Genomic DNA, 18,130 nt, shown 5'->3' on the forward strand with positions numbered 1-18,130 from the left:
TCCCCCTGTGATTCTTTTCTCATCTCATAGCGTTGTGGTCCAAAAAATTGCTTGATATGATTTCAGTTTTCTTAAATTTACTGTGGCTTGATTTGTGACCCAAGATGTGATCTGTCCTGGAGAATGTTCCGTGTGCACTTGAGAAGAAAGTGTAATCTGCTGTTTCTGGATGGAATGTCCTATAAATATCAATTAAATCTGTCTGGTCTATTGTGTTATTTAAAGCTTGTGTTTCCTTATTTATTTTCATTTTGGATGATCTGTGCATTGGTATAGTGATGTGTTAAAGTCCCCCACTATTAATGTGTTACTGTCGATTTCCTGTTTTATAGCTGTTAGCAGTTGCCTTATGTATTGAGGTGCTCCTGTGTTGGGTGCATATATATTTATAATTGTTATATCTTATTCTTGGATTGATCCCTTGATCATTATGTAGTGTCCTTCCTTGTCTCTTGTAACATTCTTTATTTTAAAATCTATTTTATCTGATATGAGTATTGCTACTCCAGCTTTCTTTTGATTTTCATTTGCATGAAATATCTTTTTCCATCCCCTCACTTTCAGTCTGTATGTGTCCCTAAGTCTGAAGTGGGTCTCTTGTAGACAGCATATAGATGGGTCTTGTTTTTGTATCCATTCAGCCAGTCTGTGTCTTTTAGTTGGAGCATTTAATCCATTCACGTTTAAGGTAATTATCCCTGTGTATGTTCCTAAGACCATTTTCTTAATTGTTCTGGGTTTGTTTTTGTAGGTCCTTTTCTTCTCTTGTGTTTCCCACTTAGAGAAGTTTCTTTAGCATTTGTTGTAGAGCTGGTTTGGTGGTGCTGAATTCTCTTAGCTTTTGCTTGTCTGTAAAGGTTTTAATTTCTCCATCAAATCTGAATGAGATCCTTGCCGGGTAGAGTAATCTTGGTTGTAGGTTCTTTCCGTTCATCACTTTAAGTATATCATGCCACTCTCTTCTGGCTTGTAGAGTTTGTGCTGAGAAATCAGCTGTTAACCTTATGGGAGTTTCCCTGTATGTTGTCATTTTTCCCTTGCTGCTTTCAGTAATTTTTCTTTGTCTTTAATTTTTGCTAGTTTGATTACTGTGTGTCTCGGCGTGTTTCTCCTTGGGTTTATCCTGTATGGGACTCTCTCTGCTTCCTGGACTTGGGTGGCTATTTCCTTTCCCATGTTAGGGAAGTTTTTGACTATAATGTCTTTAAATATTTTCTCTGGTCCTTTCTCTCTCTCTTTTCCTTCTGGGACCCCTATAATGAGAATGTTGTTGTGTTTAATGTTGTCCCAGAGGTCTCTTAGGCTGTCTTCATTTCTTTTCATTGTTTTTTCTTTTTTCTGTTCCGCAGCAGTGAATTCCACCATTCTGTCTTCCAGATCACTTATCCGTTCTTTTGCCTCGGTTATTCTGCTATTAATTCCTTCTAGTGTAGTTTTCATTTCAGTTATTGTATTGTTCATCTCTGTCTGTTTGTTCTTGAATTCTTCTAGGTCTTTGTTAAACATTTCTTGCATCTTCTCTATCTTTGCCTCCATTCTTTTTCCAAGGTCCTGGATCATCTTCACTATCATTGTTCTGAATTCTTTTTCTGGAAGGTTGCCTATCTCCACTTCATTTAGTTGTTTTTCTGGGGTTTTATCTTGTTCCTTCATCTGGTACATAGCCCTCTTCCTTTTCATCTTGTCTGTCTTTCTGTGAATGTGGCTTTTGTTCCACAGGCTGCAGGATTGTAATTATTCTGCTGTCTGCCCTCTGGTGGATGAGGCTATCTCAGAGGCTTGTGCAAGTTCCCTGATGGGAGGGACTGGTGGTGGGTAGAGCTGACTGTTGCTCTGGTGGGCAGAGCTCAGGAAAACTTTAATCTGCTTGACTGCTGATGGGTGGGGCTGCGTTCCCCGCCCCCCCCCCCCCCCCCCCCCCCCCCCCCGCATTGGTTGTTTGGCCTGAGGCAACCCAACACTGGAGCCTACTGGGCTCTTTGCTGGGGCTAATGGCGGACTCTGGGAGGGCTCACGCCAAGGAATACTTCCCAGAACTTCTGTTGCCAGTGTCCTTGTCCCCATGGTGAGCCACAGCCACCCCCCACCTCTGCAGGAGACTGTCCAGCACTAGCAGGTAGGTCTGGTTAAGTCTCCCCTGAGGTCACTGCTCCTTCCCCTGGGTCCCGATGCGCACACTACTTTGTGTGTGCCCTCCAAGAGTGGAGTCTTTTTCTCCCAGTCCTGTCGAAGTCCTGCCATCAAATCCCACTATCCTTCAAAGTCTGATTCTCTCGGAATTCCTCCTCCCGTTGCCGGACCCCCAAGTTGGGAACCTGACGTGGGGCTCAGAACCTTCACTCTAGTGGATGGCCTTCTGTGGTATAAGTGTTCTCCAGTCTGTGAGTCACGCACCCAGCAGTTATGGGATTTGATTTTACTGTGATTGCACCCCTCCTACTGTCTCATTGTGCCTTCTCCTTTGTCTTTGGATGTGGGGTATATTTTTTGGTGAGTTCCAGTGTCTTCCTGTCGATGACTGTCCAGCAGCTAGTTGTGATTCTGGTGTTCTCACAAGAGGGAGTGAGAGCATGTCCTTCTCCTCTGCCATCTTGGTTCCTAATCTGTAAATAGTTTTAAAAGCACATTTGTATGTGGTATCTAAACTTCATAACAACATTCAGATTAGATATGGCAAATTCCATTCCTTTTTTTATAGATGAGGAAACTGAAGTTCAAAGATTAATTTTATTTTTTACATTTGCATAAACCTGAGTAATTCACAGAACTGTAAGGGTAGAGATTATTATATTTAATATACAAATAAGACTCAGTAAATTAATTGATTTGCCAAGATGATCAGTAAATGACAGAACTAAATTTGAACTAGAAGTGAAGTAGTTTTTTGATTCAATGTCTGAAGATTATTCCATTATATACTATAAAGTTCTAAAAAAAATACATGTCATAATTTCGTTAAGCCTTGTAAAATAGAGAAGTTAAAACCACAATCCTCTATTTATATGAAATGTTCAGAATTGGCAAATCCATAGTGATGGAAAGTAGTTTAATTGTTGTCAGGGGATGGGAGGGAGTGGAAATTGGGGAGTGATGGCTAGTGAGTATGTAGTTTCTTTTGAGGATGATGGAAATGTTCCAGAGTTAGATAATGTGAATGGTTGCACAACTCTGTGAATATTAAAAAAAGCCCACTGAATTGTATATTTTAAAGGGTGAATTTTATGGTACATGAATTATATCTCAATAAATCTGTTAATAAAGCCATAATCCTCATTTGTCTTGATCAATTTTTAAGCCATAAAGTGCTTCTTTTTTTTAATAGGTTAGGAACAAAGTATATAGCAGACTGTTGTCACTTCATTCTCCAAATAGTTATGGAACCAGATCACCACAGGAGTTATTCAAAGCATCAGGATTGACACAGGTAGGAAATTTTAAGTCACTGATTTGCTGTTCATTTTATATCTCAGACTTTTGCTTAGAAGTAAAACTTCCTTCTTTTAATTATTTTATTTTGATTCTGCAACTGCTCTTCTTCCATTCAGATTGATCTTATCAATTATCTTTGAATCATTCTGTTTCCCTCACACATACAGTGCCCTGTCTCCAGTTTGCATGTCATTCAGTTCATGGGCATATCTTATAAATTCTTTTTCTTTTTCTTTTCTATTTTTTTTTTTTTTTTTGCGGTACGTGGGCTTCTCACTGTTGTGGCCTCTCCCGTTGCGGAGCACAGGCTCTGGACGCGCAGGCTCAGCAGCCGGCCATGGCTCACGGGCCCAGCTACTCCGCGGCATGTGGGATCTTCCCAGACCGGGGCACGAACCTGCGTCCCCTGAATCGGCAGGCGGACTCTCAACCACTGTGCCACGAGGGAAGCCCTAAATTCTTTTTTAATAGTGTTCTTTTTAAAAAGTAGTACACAGGATTTTTTTTCTTAATAATAAAAATAATCTGTTCACAAGAAAAAAAATGGGAAAATACAAAAGACACCATGGAAAAAAGGCAAAAAAAAAAAAAAATTCTCCAATCCTTCTATCTGCCAAAGCTAATGCTTTCGTGTATTTTATCCTCACATATATCCCAACATCTCTTGAATTTACACTGTCCAAAGCCAAAGAAAGGCCCTTGTTTTTTGCTCTCTAGGGTTTTAGTAGTTTTCCAATTAGGTTCTCTTGTCTCCTGGCTCTCTCCTTCCTCCTACATATGTGTTAATCTTTAAATGTTGCTATTGTTCAAAAGCCATCAGCAATTGTTTCCTATTGTTTATGGAATAAGCTTTATTTAATAGAGTATATTTCCTGCTTTCTGTGGAATAAACTTTATTCATTAAAGTACTGTTTCCTCAGTTTGGCACTCAAGTACAGTTAAAATTGGGCTTTCTATAAAATCTGTATACATAGATTAATTTTTCACTATTTCCCATAAGTATGTCCTTTGCTTAAGGCACACAGTAAACTTAAAGGGGTGTATTAATCTGTCAGCAAAATGCTTGAGCATGCCTACACTGTGTAATTAGTAGTCTAAGTACAGTAAGGTGATTAAAAAAATAATGTTTATGTCTTCCTTTAGAAAATTTTTATATCTGTTATAGCAAAATCCCATTTACCTTTGCTCTATAAAAGTAGTTTTCTGAATATAGTTAATATAATGTTTATTTAAAATTTGTAGATCATTTAGTACATTGAGATACTGATTTTTTAATATTTACACTTATGAAAATTTCAACTTATGACAAAAATTTCAAATTTGGGCAGTCCTAGAATTAAAAAGTTTTAAGATATTCAAACAAAATATTTTTTAACTGAAGAAAAGACTTAATTCTTATAGAAGACTTTTTAGATTGTAGTGTAGGAGTTTTCCTTTTCTAGAGACCAATTTTTAAGAGGAAGTGAATTTAGGAAAAGCATATTGATTTTACCTCCCTGTTAAATATTTTTTAAAGCTTCATTCCTTTATCAAAAAGATGATAGAGATAATGGGAACAAATGATTATTTTAGTACTGTCAGTAATAGTTACTGATTTCTAAGAGTTACAGATTAATTTTGATTTTTTCTTTTATTGTGCTGTCTAGAAATGGGTAAACAGAGAGATATCAAATTTTGACTACCTCATTCAATTAAATACAATGGCAGGACGAACCTATAATGACCTTGCTCAGTATCCTGTGGTGAGTTTTATATAAATCTTGTAAATATGGAATTACCTTTCAGTTTTCTAATACACAAAATATATGTGGATGATATCTAATTTTTATTTTTAAAAAGACATAAAAACTGATTTTGCCTTTCTTTATATTTCTACCGTGCTATTTTCAAGAAGTATGTAAATATGAAGAGTATTTTAAAAATAAAAACTCTTTTTCTTTCACTTCATTGAAAATATTCCAGTGGAATTACAGAAAATAATGCTTCTGGTTATTGAACTAAAGATGAATAAACATTTGCAACAGGGAAAAAATAAAGACTATCCCTTTTTGTCTTAGATAAACATTTATATTAGATATGGAGATGGTAGCCTCTCTAGGAAGGAATGTCTAAATTGTAAATTGTGGCTCTTTTAGTTCCCCTGGATTTTACAAGATTATACTTCAGACGAGTTGGATCTTAATAACCCATCTGTATTTCGAGATCTATCCAAACCAATTGGGGTAGTTAATGATAAAAATGCCAAAGCCATGCGAGAAAAGTAAGTGCTTTTCATCCCTTTTGAAAGATGCCCATAGCTTGTTTGAATTTGTATTGATTTCTGCTATGGCCAACCAAGTGTTACTTTTTTTAAATGCACAACTACTTTTGATAATCAGAGTCTGGTAATTCCTTCACTAAGTTTTCTTGAAAATATATCAGTTGTCCTTCAAATATCTTAACTATAGTCTGTGTATTTCCCTTCATTACCAAAGTTAAATTTATATTGTTTAGAATTTCTTTCACCTTGTAATAAGTATGTGCTAAATGGTAATAGGTTCTTGAAATTTTTCTCCCCAGGTATTTTAGACTTAATAACCTACAGATCTAACATTCCATCTAATATAATATTTTGGTGGATATAAAATTAATAATACTAACCTGTTGTTCACCAATAATGTGAATAAAGAACAGTGAAATGTGTGAAAATTTAGAAAGTGATATTTGAATAAGGAAAGGAAATATTTATAGTTCTATATATTTTTGAGCCACCCTGTAAATGTCTTGTACTTTTTTTTTTATCCAAAGCCAGCTGCTGACAGTAAAAAATAATCTAATTTTAATTTTCTTTTTTCTCCGTGTGAACTTGTGGATGACTTGTCAGTTATGACTTCTAGTAATAAAGACAAAGAGCAATTCTGCAAACAAACTTAGTTGTAGATTTATTTGAGGGTTGATGGTACATTATTTTTTTCCCCCCTTTTTGTTTGCAGATCTTCTCCAGGACTTTTTGCAGTGTTTAATATTTGTTGTACTAAATGGAATTTTGCTGTGTATATATTACTCTACTGCCATTAGTCACACTGTTAACATTGTTCCACAGGAAATACTGATCATATAAATTAACTTATTTTATAGATAATCAAAGATACAATTTAATTTAAATTTCAGTAGTTTATTTTTTGCATAGGTACAAATGACTTTGACCCGAAAACTTTCTTTATTCTCCTGAATATTCATGATTTCTATGTAAAAGGAAATTTACCTTAGCTTGATGAACTGATTAGTATTTTGGCTTAAAAATTTCAATGTTTATTGCTTCCAAAAAACTGTTCATTCTTATTTAGATACTATATCCACGAACTCAGATGTCACCATTCAAAACAATTACAGGATCAGTGATAGTTCTTGCAGAATTATTATATATATCCTTTGCTGATAATCTGATTTAGACCTTCTATTCCACCATCTCCTTTTTTTTTTACCTTTTTAAAAAAAATTTTATTAGAGTATAGTTGATTTACAATGTTGTATTAGTTTCAGGTATACAGCAAAGTGATTCAGTTATACATATATTCATTATTTTTCAGATTCTTTACTCATATAGGTTATCACAGAATATTGAGTATAGTTCCCCGTGCTATACACATCTCCTTCTTTTACCTTTAGATCATTAGACATTCATTTTTACAATTCTTGACTGACCTTCTATATTTTTTTCCATTATCTTGGCCACAAAAGGATGTCTAATTATCACATGCTTACAATAAGCAGAAAAATAGAAACAACCTAAATATCTATAAGTAAATAGTGAAATTGTTGTATATTCGTAGATCTAATTTTTATAAATACCGTGTACCTGTTAAAAATAGACTATTCAGGGCTTCCCTGGTGGTGCAGTGGTTGGGAGTCCACCTGCCGATGCAGGGGACGTGGGTTCATGCCCCGGTCAGGAAGGATCCCACATGCCGCGGAGTGGCTGGGGCCGTGAGCCATGGCCGCTGGGCCTGCGCGTCTGGAGCCTGTGCTCCGCAACGGGAGGGGCCACAACAGCGAGAGGCCCGCGAACCGCAAAAAAAAAAAAAAGACTATCCAGTCGTTTCGTAAGATTTTTAAAACTTTTTATTGTCGTGTGGTTGATTTACAATGTTGTGTTAGTTGCTGCTGTACAGCAAAGTGAATCAATTATACATATTTTGTAAGATATTAACAGAAAATTGTTAGATGAAAAAATAAGTTGTGAACAATATATAATGTATAGTGGTTTTACATTAAAATATATTTTTATATTAAAATATATATTAATTCATAATTCAGGATTGACACATATTCATCAAAATGTTAATGTTAATTATCTCTGGGAAGTGCAATTGTAACTGATTTTAAATTTCTTCATTTTTGGTAGTTTCTCTCTGGTTTCTAATTTATAGTGAATATTATTGCATAATACAAGTGTTCAAAAATCCAATATTAGTGCTATTTTATTACTCAGAAAAAAGTAATAAATTTTTTTTCATTTATTAACATGACATGATGATACAAATACATAGTTTCTTTTTTTTTTTTTTTTTTTTTGCGGTACGCGGGCCTCTCACTGTTGTGGCCTCTCCTGTTGCGGAGCACAGGCTCCGGACGCGCAGGCTCAGCGACCATGGCTCACGGGCCTAGCCGCTCTGTGGCATGTGCGATCTTCCCAGACCGGGGCACGAACCCATGTCCCCTGCATCGGCAGGCGGACTCTCAACCACTGCACCACCAGGGAAGCCCACAAATACATACTTTCTTAAAAACTGTGTTTTCAGCAATACAATACAAACATATGTCTTTCTAAGTTAATTTTACTATTGTGGTTATAAAACTTTAGTTTCTTTTTTTAGATATGAAAATTTTGAGGATCCTATGGGAACTATTGATAAATTTCATTATGGTACTCACTATTCAAATTCTGCTGGAGTTATGCACTATCTTATTCGTACAGAACCATTCACCACCCTCCACATCCAGCTTCAGAGTGGAAGGTATGTTTTGGGTAAATAAGCTATTTTCTTAAGACTGTATGATAGTGTTGAAAACTCTTTGCCTTCATGTCATGTACTGTTATAACAGGGCCTTATCTTTTTTTTCTCCTCTGTTAGATTTCGATTCATATACTAGCTCCCTAGATAAAAGCAGCCAAACTTGTTTGAGAACAGGTCACTCAAACTGACTTACACAAATGACTTTTAAGGTGAATTCCTTTTTACTGCTATCCAGTGTACTTTTGTGATTTTCAACTGGGTTTAGGAATCTACCAGAGATTTAGAGTTAGAACTGATTTAGACCTTGATCCAAGATGTATCCCAGAAATTCAAACCTAACCAATGCCTATGTAGTCCTCCTAAAAATATTTATTAATCAATAGGAATAAAAATAGGGAGAAATAAGGGCCCTTACATTATTAGTAGCAGCTCAAACAGATCTGTGATGCCATTGTATTATCGTATCACCTGTCAGTGTTATAACTTACCTAACTTTCACATTTTCTTAATGATCCTAAAGAAAGAAACTTTTCCAAGAATCCTCCATTCCCCAATGTATCCTCCAGGAAGCTCTCTACTAACTCCCATTTTGTCTTCATGTTGCCTTATTCTTTACCATTATCATTTTGCCTTTTCTACCCAATCAAAAACTATGTAAACATTGCCTGTTCTACTCTTTCCATGTACATTTTATCTCTCAAAATTAGCCTGGGTTCCTTATTCCAGTCTTTAGTACACCAAGCCTTGGCTATCAAGGAGAGGCTTTGATCACTATACATCTCCAAATGTTACATTTGTCATGAATGCAGGTAATTTTCCTTCCAGGAAAGTATAACTGGGTCTTTTCAGCTTTTAGTGATTTTATGAATAAATGATTTTTTAAAAAGCTTCAAAAATAGATTCTGTTTGTGCTTCAAAGGACATCATCAAGAAAGTAAAAAAGACAACCAATTCAGTAGGAGAAAATATTTGCAAATTATAGATCTGTTAAGGGACTTGTATCTAGAATATATAAATAATTCTTGCAGTGCAATAATAAAAAGACAAATGACCCAGTTAAAAACTGGACAAAGGGTCTAAATGGACATTTCTCCAAAGAAGATTACAAATTCCCAATAAACACATGATTAACATCGTTAGTCATCAGGGAAATTCAAATCAAAACCAAATTGAGATACCTCTTTACCCACATGAGGATGGCTATAATAAAAAAGACAGATAATACCTACTGTTGATGAGTATGTTGAGAAATTGGAATAATTATGTACTGGCAGTGGGAATGTAAAATGATGCAGACTCTGTGGAAAACAGTCTGGCAGTACTTCAAAAGATTAAAGATAGAATTACATATTACCCAGCAATTCTACTCCTACGTATATACCCAAGATAACTGAATACATATGTTCATGCAAACACTTGTACACAAATGTACTTAGCAGCATTATTTATAATAGCCAAAATATGGAAACAACAAAAATACCCATTAACTGGTAAAGGAATAAATAAAATGTGGTATACCATGCAATAAAATATTATCTGGCATGAGTTAATAAAGGGAATGAAAGATTGATATATGCTACAACATAGATGAACCTTGAAAGCAGTACACTGAATAAAATAAGCCAGACACAAAATGCCATATATTGTATGATTTACATAAAATGTCTAAAATAGACAAATCCATAGAGACAGAAAGTAGATTAGTAGTTGCTCAGGGGTGGAGGGAGAGTGAATGGAGAGTGACTGCTATTAGATGCAGGGTTTCATTTTGGAGTGATGAAAATGTTCTAAAATTGGTTGTGGTGATGGCTACACAGCTCTGCATATACTGAAGGCCGTTGAATTGTTCACTCAGAGCAAATTATATGTATGTTAATTATGTATCAGTAAAGCTGTTCTCCCCCACCCAAACAAAAAGATTCTTCCATTAAAACTGTACGTCTCCTTCAATTTGAACATACCATTATTAGACTTTATTGATGACACAATCATTGACTATAATTAAATTTAGAGTTCTGCTAAGTTCAGCTCTGCTTCAAAACAAGGTTGCTAGGCATAAAGAGTCATATTAGTCATTAACTGTCACTTAGAAGTCATCATTTATGGAATAAATCCAGGAAAACACTATCAAAGGAGATGAAACAGAAGGGATTTATGCTGTTTGTGATTAGCCAAAACAATAAAATTGCAGCATGACCACGTGCGCTTCTTTCAACTACCATAGTCCCAGGATGGAACTTGAAAATAAAGTTAAAATAAGATAATAGTATATGCAAGTAAAGTATAAAAGCTTTAGCTACAGAACTATTTCCCTAACACCCTCTGGTTTTTAGCAAAAGAGTTTGTAGAGATACTTATGTATCAAGGATTAAATCAGCAGCATTTCCATAGATCTGTTAACTATGTATGTCAATACTATAATACTTAGAGTGATATTTAAACTCTGTAATTTTAAAATATCCAAATAATATTTATTCACTTTCTGTAATAAATTTTACTGATTAAAAATTATGCCATTTTCATCTATTTTAACTAAGATGATACTAGTGATTAAAATTATAGTATTCAGTTCCTGGCAACAAAATAAGAAAGATTGTCATAAGGAGAGCAACTTGTGTTTTTAGACGTTAAAGAGAAAGGTTAAATAAAGAGAAACTAATCATGAGGAAACCTGAAGGAAGATTAAAGGTTTGTTATAGCCTGTTGTTGCTCTCATTCAGTATTCACTGTTCTCTTTCAATCTCCGCATGCAGGTTTGACTGTGCAGATCGACAATTCCATTCCATCCCTGCTACCTGGCAGGCTCTCATGGACAATCCATATGATGTGAAGGAACTTATTCCTGAATTCTTCTATTTCCCAGAATTTTTGGAAAATCAGAATCGTAAGAAATAGATTAAAAATTGGACTGAACAGGTCCCAATGGAGAATCCTGAAAAATATCTTTTAGGACATTTTTGTGACGACCTCTAGATTATTTAAGGTTCATTCTGTCTGTGTATTATTCAGTGACAAGGCTTAAATGATGTTCAGGTACTAGTCTTATCTTCTACAGATAGAAGTGCTACAGTGAATAAGATAAATGAGTCAAATTTGAATTGGTAAGAGAATTTATGAGAGTACAGTGTTTACTAGAGAAGCAAAAAATGGCTATATGCTATTTCAGCCATAAAGCTCCATGGGTTAAAAGTGTTTGAGTTAGGTAAGATGAAGATTTATACCAGGGGTCAGCAAACTATAGGTTCATGGGCCAAATCTGTGAGCAGACCCATATGTTTATAAATAAAGTTTTATTGGAATACAACTAGCCAATTCATTTACATAAACTGTGGCTGCTTTCACAGTATAATGGCAGATTTGAGTAACTGCAACAGAGACCATAGGGCTCACAAAGCCAAAACTATTTATTCTTTGACACCTTGTAGAAATTTGCTGACTCCTTTTACAGCAGAAGACAGGAGGCAAGTTGAAAAAAATGACTGGGTATAAGTTACCACAATATTTGAAAAACCATATTATGTTTTTGAAGAAAAGAATCATAGAGTGAAATATGGTCTTTAAAAATGTCCAAATACTTTTTCTATGAGGTAGTTTAGATTTATTTTAAGTACAAATAAGGAAATTGGCAAGGTTCTTACTACTGGTGTTCTTTAGGGAAATTCCAGTGTCAAAGGGCTGTTACAACTTCTTTTTCCTCCCTCAGCACATAATGTTAATGTTTGACCCTTTGCTTTCTCAGTAGAATTGTTTGTCCTGCTGGTGAAAGCATATCCAGGACTTCATGACCTTCAATTGTTCACTCTGGGGCAGGTTGTTGGAGGCAAGGCATCTAATTCTCAGAGTAAGGCAGTTAGAAGTGGTCACCTTCAGAAAATCAGATGCAACTGTTGACTAAGTGTGATCCTAGACTCTAAGTCAGCCAGAGGATTCGAGTCTTCTAAAGAAGCGTATCTGGGATAGTAGGAATAAGCAGATTAAATTTGGATACAGAATTTAAGGTTTGCCTAGCTTGACAATTACTCACATTCACCACAGCTAGTTGCTGTCTTGTACTACTGTCCTGGTGGCCTCCATTTCTAATTATACATTGCTTCTTTATTTGAAATGAGCTGGGTAGGACAAAGCAAAGTATGTTAGAATAACAACAAATATGAATAAAACCAACTCAAAATTGTGCAAGCAAGAAAATTTTAGTACTTTCCATAATAAAAGTCCTGAGATATGGTAACTTAACAACATCATCAAAGCCAAGTTCTTTCTGTATTTTTACTCTGCTGGTCTGGGTGTTTTGGCTTTGTTCTTGGCTAGTTACTGTCATGATTACAAATAACTAAAGCAATTCCAGGCATCATAGGCAGATACAACAGTGTCTTAGAAAGAAGTGGGACTTTTAATTCTTTGTGTCCTTTTTTTTTTTTTAACATCTTTATTGGAGTATAATTGCTTTACAATGGTGTGTTAGTTTCTGCTTTATAACAAAGTGAATCAGTTATACATATACATATGTTCCCATATCTCTTCCCTCTTGCATCTCCCTCCCTCCCACCCTCCCCATCCCACCCCTCTAGGTGGTCACAAACCACCTAGCTGATCTCCGTGTGCTATGCGCCTACTTCCCACTAGCTATCTATTTTACGTTTGGTAGGGTATATATATCCATGCCACTCTCTCACTTTGTCACAGCTTACCCTTCCCCCTCCCCATATCCTCAAGTCCATGCTCTAGTAGGTCTGTGTCTTTATTCCTGTCTTACCCATAGGTTCTTCATGACCTTTTTTTTTTCCTTCTTAGATTCCATATATATGTGTTAGCATACGGTATTTGTTTTTCTCTTTCTGACTTACTTCATTCTGTATGAAAGACTCTAGGTCCATCCACCTCACTACAAATAACTCAATTTCATTTCTTTTTATGGCTGAGTAATAATCCATTGTATATATGTGCCACATCTTCTTTATCCATTCATCTGTTGATGGACACTTAGGTTGCTTCCATGTCCTGGCTATTATTGTAAATAGAGCTGCAATGAACATTTTGGTACATACCCTTTTTGAATTATGGTTTTCTCAGGGTATATGCCTAGTAGTGGGATTGCTGGGTCCTATGGTAGTTCTATTTTTAGTTTTTTAAGGAACCTCCATACTGTTCTCCATAGTGGCTGTATCAATTTACATTCCCACCAACAGTGCAAGAGTGTTCCCTTTTCTCCACATCCTCTCCAGCATTTATTGTTTCTAGATTTTTTGATGATGGCCATTCTGACTGGTGTGACATGATATCTCATTGTAGTTTTGATTTCCATTTCTCTAATGATTAATGATGTTGAGCATTCTTTCATGTGTTTGTTGGCAATCTGTATATCTTCTTTGTAGAAATGTCTGTTTAGGTCTTCTGCCCATTTTTGGATTGGGTTGTTTGTTTTTTTGTTTATGAGCTGCATGAGCTGCTTGTAAATTTTGGTGATGAATCCTGTGTCAGTTGCTTCATTTGCAAATAGTTTCTCCCATTCTGAGGGTGTCTTTTGTCTTGTTTATGGTTTCCTTTGCAGTGCAAAAACTTTGAAGTTTCATTAGGTCCAATTTGTTTATTTTTGTTTTTATTTCTATTTCTGTAGGAGGTGGGTCAAAAAGTATCTTGCTGTGATTTATGTCATGGAGTGTTCTGCCTATGTTTTCCTCTAAGAGTTTGATGGTGTCTGGCCTTACATTTAGGTCTTTAATCCATTTTGAGTTTATTTTTGTGTATGGTGTTAGGGAGTGTTCTAATTTCATACTTTTCCATGTAGCTGTCCAGTTTTCCCAGCACCACTTATTGAAGAGGCTGTCTTTTCTCCACTGTATATTCTTGCCTCCTTTATCAAAGATAAGGTGACCATATGTGTGTGGGTTTATCTCTGGGCTCTCTATCCTGTTCCATTGATCTGTATTTCTGTTTTTGTGCCAGTACCATCCTGTATTGATTACTGTAGCTTTGTAGTATAGTCTGAAGTCAGGGACCCTGAATCCTGCAGCTCCATTTTTCGTTCTCAAGATTGCTTTGGCTGTTCGGGGTCTTTTGTGTTTCCATACAAGTTGTGAAATTTTTTGTTCTAGTTCTGTGAAAAATGCCAGTGGTAGTTTGATGGGGATTGCATTGAATCTGTAGATTGCTTTGGGTAGTATAGTCATTTTCACAATGTTGATGCTTCCAATCCAAGAACATGGTATATCTCTCCATCTATTTGTATCATCTTTAATTTCTTTCATCAGTGTCTTATAATTTTTTTACATATAGGTCTTTTGTCTCCTTAGGTAGGTGTATTCCTAGATATTTTATTCTTTTTGTTGCAATGGTAAATGGGAATGTTTTCTTAATTTTGCTTTCAGATTTTTCATCACTAGTGTATAAGAATGCCAGAGATTGCTGTGCATTAATTTTGCATCCTGCTGCTTTACCAAATTTATTGATTAGCTCTAGTAGTTTTCCGATAGCATCTTTAGGATTCTCTATGTATAGTATCATGTCATCTGCAAACAGTGACAGCTTTACTTCTTCTTTTCTGATTTGGATTCCTTTTATTTCTTTTTCTTCTCTGATTGCTGTGCCTAAAACTTCCAAAACTATGTTGAATAAGAGTGGTGAGAGTGGGCAACCTTGTCTTGTTCCTGATCTTAGTGGGAATGGTTTCAGTTTTTCACCATTGAGGATGATGTTGGCTGTGGGTTTGTCATATATGGACTTTATTATGTTGAGGAAAGTTCCCTCTATGCCTACTTTCTGGAGGGTTTTTATCAGAAATGGTGTTGAATTTTGTCAAAAGCTTTCTCTGCATCTATTGAGATGATCGTATGATTTTTCTCCTTCAGTTTGTTAATATGGTATGTCACGTTGATTGATTTGCGTATATTGAAGAATCCTTGCATTCCTGGAATAAACCCCACTTGATCATGGTTTATGATCCTTTTAATGTGCTGTTGGATTCTATTTGCTAGTATTTTGTTGAGGAGTTTTGCATCTATGTTCATCAGTGATATTCGCCTGTAGTTTTCTTTCTTTGTGACATCTTTGTCTGGTTTTGGTATCAGGGTGATGGTGGCCTCGTAGAATGAGTTTGGGAGTGTTCCTCCCTCTGCTACATTTTGGAAGAGTTTGAGAAGGATAGGTGTTAGCTCTTCTGTAAATGTTTGATAGAATTCACCTGTGAAGCCATCTGGTCCTGGGCTTTTGTTTGTTGGAAATTTTTTTTTTTTTTTTTTTGCAGTACGCAGGCCTCTCACTGTTGTGGTCTCTCCCGTTGTGGAGCACAGGCTCCGGACTCACAGGCTCAGCGGCCATGGCTCACAGGCCTAGCCGCTCCACGGCATATGGGATCTTCCCGGACCGGGGCATGAACCCCTGTCCCCTGCATCAGCAGGCGGACTCTCAACCACTGCACCACCCGGGAAGCCCTGTCCTTTCTTAAATTTGAGAAACCCTTTCTCATAATCTCCCTTCACTGTCCAGAGCTGGGTCATATACCAACCCCTATGCCAGTCACCTACAACAAGCATGAAATATAAGACAGGATGGACACTTGAATTAAAGCAAGGTTCTTCTACCAGATAAGGAGGAATGGCTGTTAGGTGACCAACAATATCTGCTATACAATAGTTGGGTTAAGGCCACACACCCTGTGCATCCTATCATTCTGTGACACTTGAACCTGTCTTCAGCTTTAAGGACACACTGATATTTTTAGGCAGCATCTTTAATGAAGGTCTTTTGTGTTAACACTTTTCCCTTTCCACACTGTATGAATAAGAAAATCTCATCTTTGGGACAATTTTGTCAAAAGTACTGTGTTCTAACTAGAATGAGCAAATCTTTATTATGTCAGTATCTACTTAATATAGTGGTATATAAATATATTGTTTTTCCATAACACAAACAAGTCATTTTAAGTTACACCAAAAAGCTCTAAGGAGCTCTATTTTGTAAATTAACCATTAGAAGGACTATGTTAATTATTTTTAATGTAAGAAGAATGCTTACTGTTGCATTTTTGTTCAGGTTAAGGGTTTTGGTCATAACTATAATTTCCTCCACTTTTTTTCAGCAAAAAATAAACTATTATCTGATTTATCTTCTAATAACTAATTTTAAACTATCTTATTTTCATTTACCTTTTTAATCAACTGATAAAATACATTCCAATAAATAAGAATTATTTTTACCTGTTCAATAAATGTATATCAAGAAGGGAACTTGATGGGGGGGAGGGACAGATTGGGAGTTTGGGTTTGACATGTACACAGGGCTATATTTAAAATACATAGCCAACAAGGACCTGCTGTATAGCACAGGGAACTCTGCTCAATACTCTAATAACCTTAATGGGAAAAGAATTTGAAAAAGAATAGATACATGTATATGTATGGCTGAGTTGCTTTGCTGTGCATGTGAAGCTAACAGGGCATTGTTGATCAACTATATTCCAATATAAAATAAAAATATAAAAAAAAGAGAAAGGAACTTGATTCTCACCTTTTAATAAAAGAAGAAAAGCATTCAGTTTTGCTAAGTAATGTACCCTTTTATTTGTTTTACTTGATTTATTTAAATCTAAAATGATTTGATACGTTTATCTTTTACATGTCTTAGAATTTAACTTGGGTCGTCTACAAGTTTCCAGAGAACTAGTAAATGATGTCATTCTCCCCAAATGGGCTAAGTCAGCTGAAGATTTCATCTATAAACATAGGAAAGCTCTGGTAAGATTTTTGTGTTTAGTTATTAGACAATCAATAAGATAAAGATCTATGTGTTTTCCAGAGGATGATGGAATAAAGTATACCTATTATTTTCCTGGATTAATTTGTAATCTATTATATGTGCTGTTTTAGAAAGTATAATATAGTAATTTATTTTGAGGTTATGGATCTTCTGTTATAGTGAGACTATAGTAGTACAGTCCTATGGATGTATGCAAAAAATTTTTTTTCACTTCTATGAGATATCTACCTATTGTATGTGAACCTATTTTGGTTATAGTTTGATTTTCACAGTTCCCACATTTGTTTCAAATCTAACAAGAATAAGTACATTTTTTTTCCTCTGAAGGATTCCAGTAAGTTTTTAATAAGACAGCTAAATAAATCCTAAATGCCACTTAAAAATTTTACTAGTTTTTTAGCTAAATTTCCATTTTGGAATTGAAGGACTAGTGAGAGTTAGTTTAATGTTGCTATTGTGTTATTATCTTGCAGATAATGCTTTTTTCCCCCACAAGAGCACACTTAGCTTTCTATCTAAACTGAAATGTTACAGATTCTGAAACCAAATAGGCCAGTACTTGGAAACATTCCTTGTCATTAGTACATAGTCAAGTTTACAAAATTCAGGATTACATTTTAACATTTGTAAGCAATAACCCCATGCATGAATAAGGAATTGGGAAAAAATAAAACAACTCTGAAAAATAATCTGTTACTTTTTAACTAGGCAGGAACTTCTCAGATGCTTCCTTCTGTGTTATCTATGACAGTAAGTAGGGGTCCAGGATTTTAGGAAGACATACTCCTCATTAATAAGAGGTTAGAAGTTTGTGTTTCAGTTATGTATTGCCGTGTAACAAACTATCCCAAAATTTCGTGGCTTAAAACTATAACCATTTTATTATTTCTCACGCTTATGTGAGTTGACTTGCCTCAACTGGGCAGTTCTTCTGGTCTTGCTTAAGGTTCTCA

The 18,130-nt window shown here is 35.5% G+C and overlaps 1 protein-coding gene across 3 annotated transcripts in view; it reads left to right on the forward strand.

The window, feature by feature from the left end:
• The window catches only part of NBEAL1 (neurobeachin like 1), a 179,067-nt gene that overhangs the window by 131,198 nt on the left and 29,739 nt on the right, over positions 1-18,130 (forward strand). For all 3 annotated transcript variants that reach the window (XM_082840791.1, XM_082840789.1, XM_082840790.1), the window contains 6 exons: positions 3,323-3,424; positions 5,076-5,171; positions 5,565-5,689; positions 8,286-8,426; positions 11,180-11,310; positions 17,046-17,155. In XM_082840791.1, the coding sequence (XP_082696917.1) occupies positions 3,323-3,424; positions 5,076-5,171; positions 5,565-5,689; positions 8,286-8,426; positions 11,180-11,310; positions 17,046-17,155 (705 nt within the window). The remainder of the gene's footprint in view (positions 1-3,322; positions 3,425-5,075; positions 5,172-5,564; positions 5,690-8,285; positions 8,427-11,179; positions 11,311-17,045; positions 17,156-18,130) is intronic.

Source organism: Leucopleurus acutus (genome assembly GCF_964270905.1).
Source record: "Leucopleurus acutus genome assembly, chromosome: 6".
NCBI lineage: Eukaryota > Metazoa > Chordata > Mammalia > Artiodactyla > Delphinidae > Leucopleurus > Leucopleurus acutus.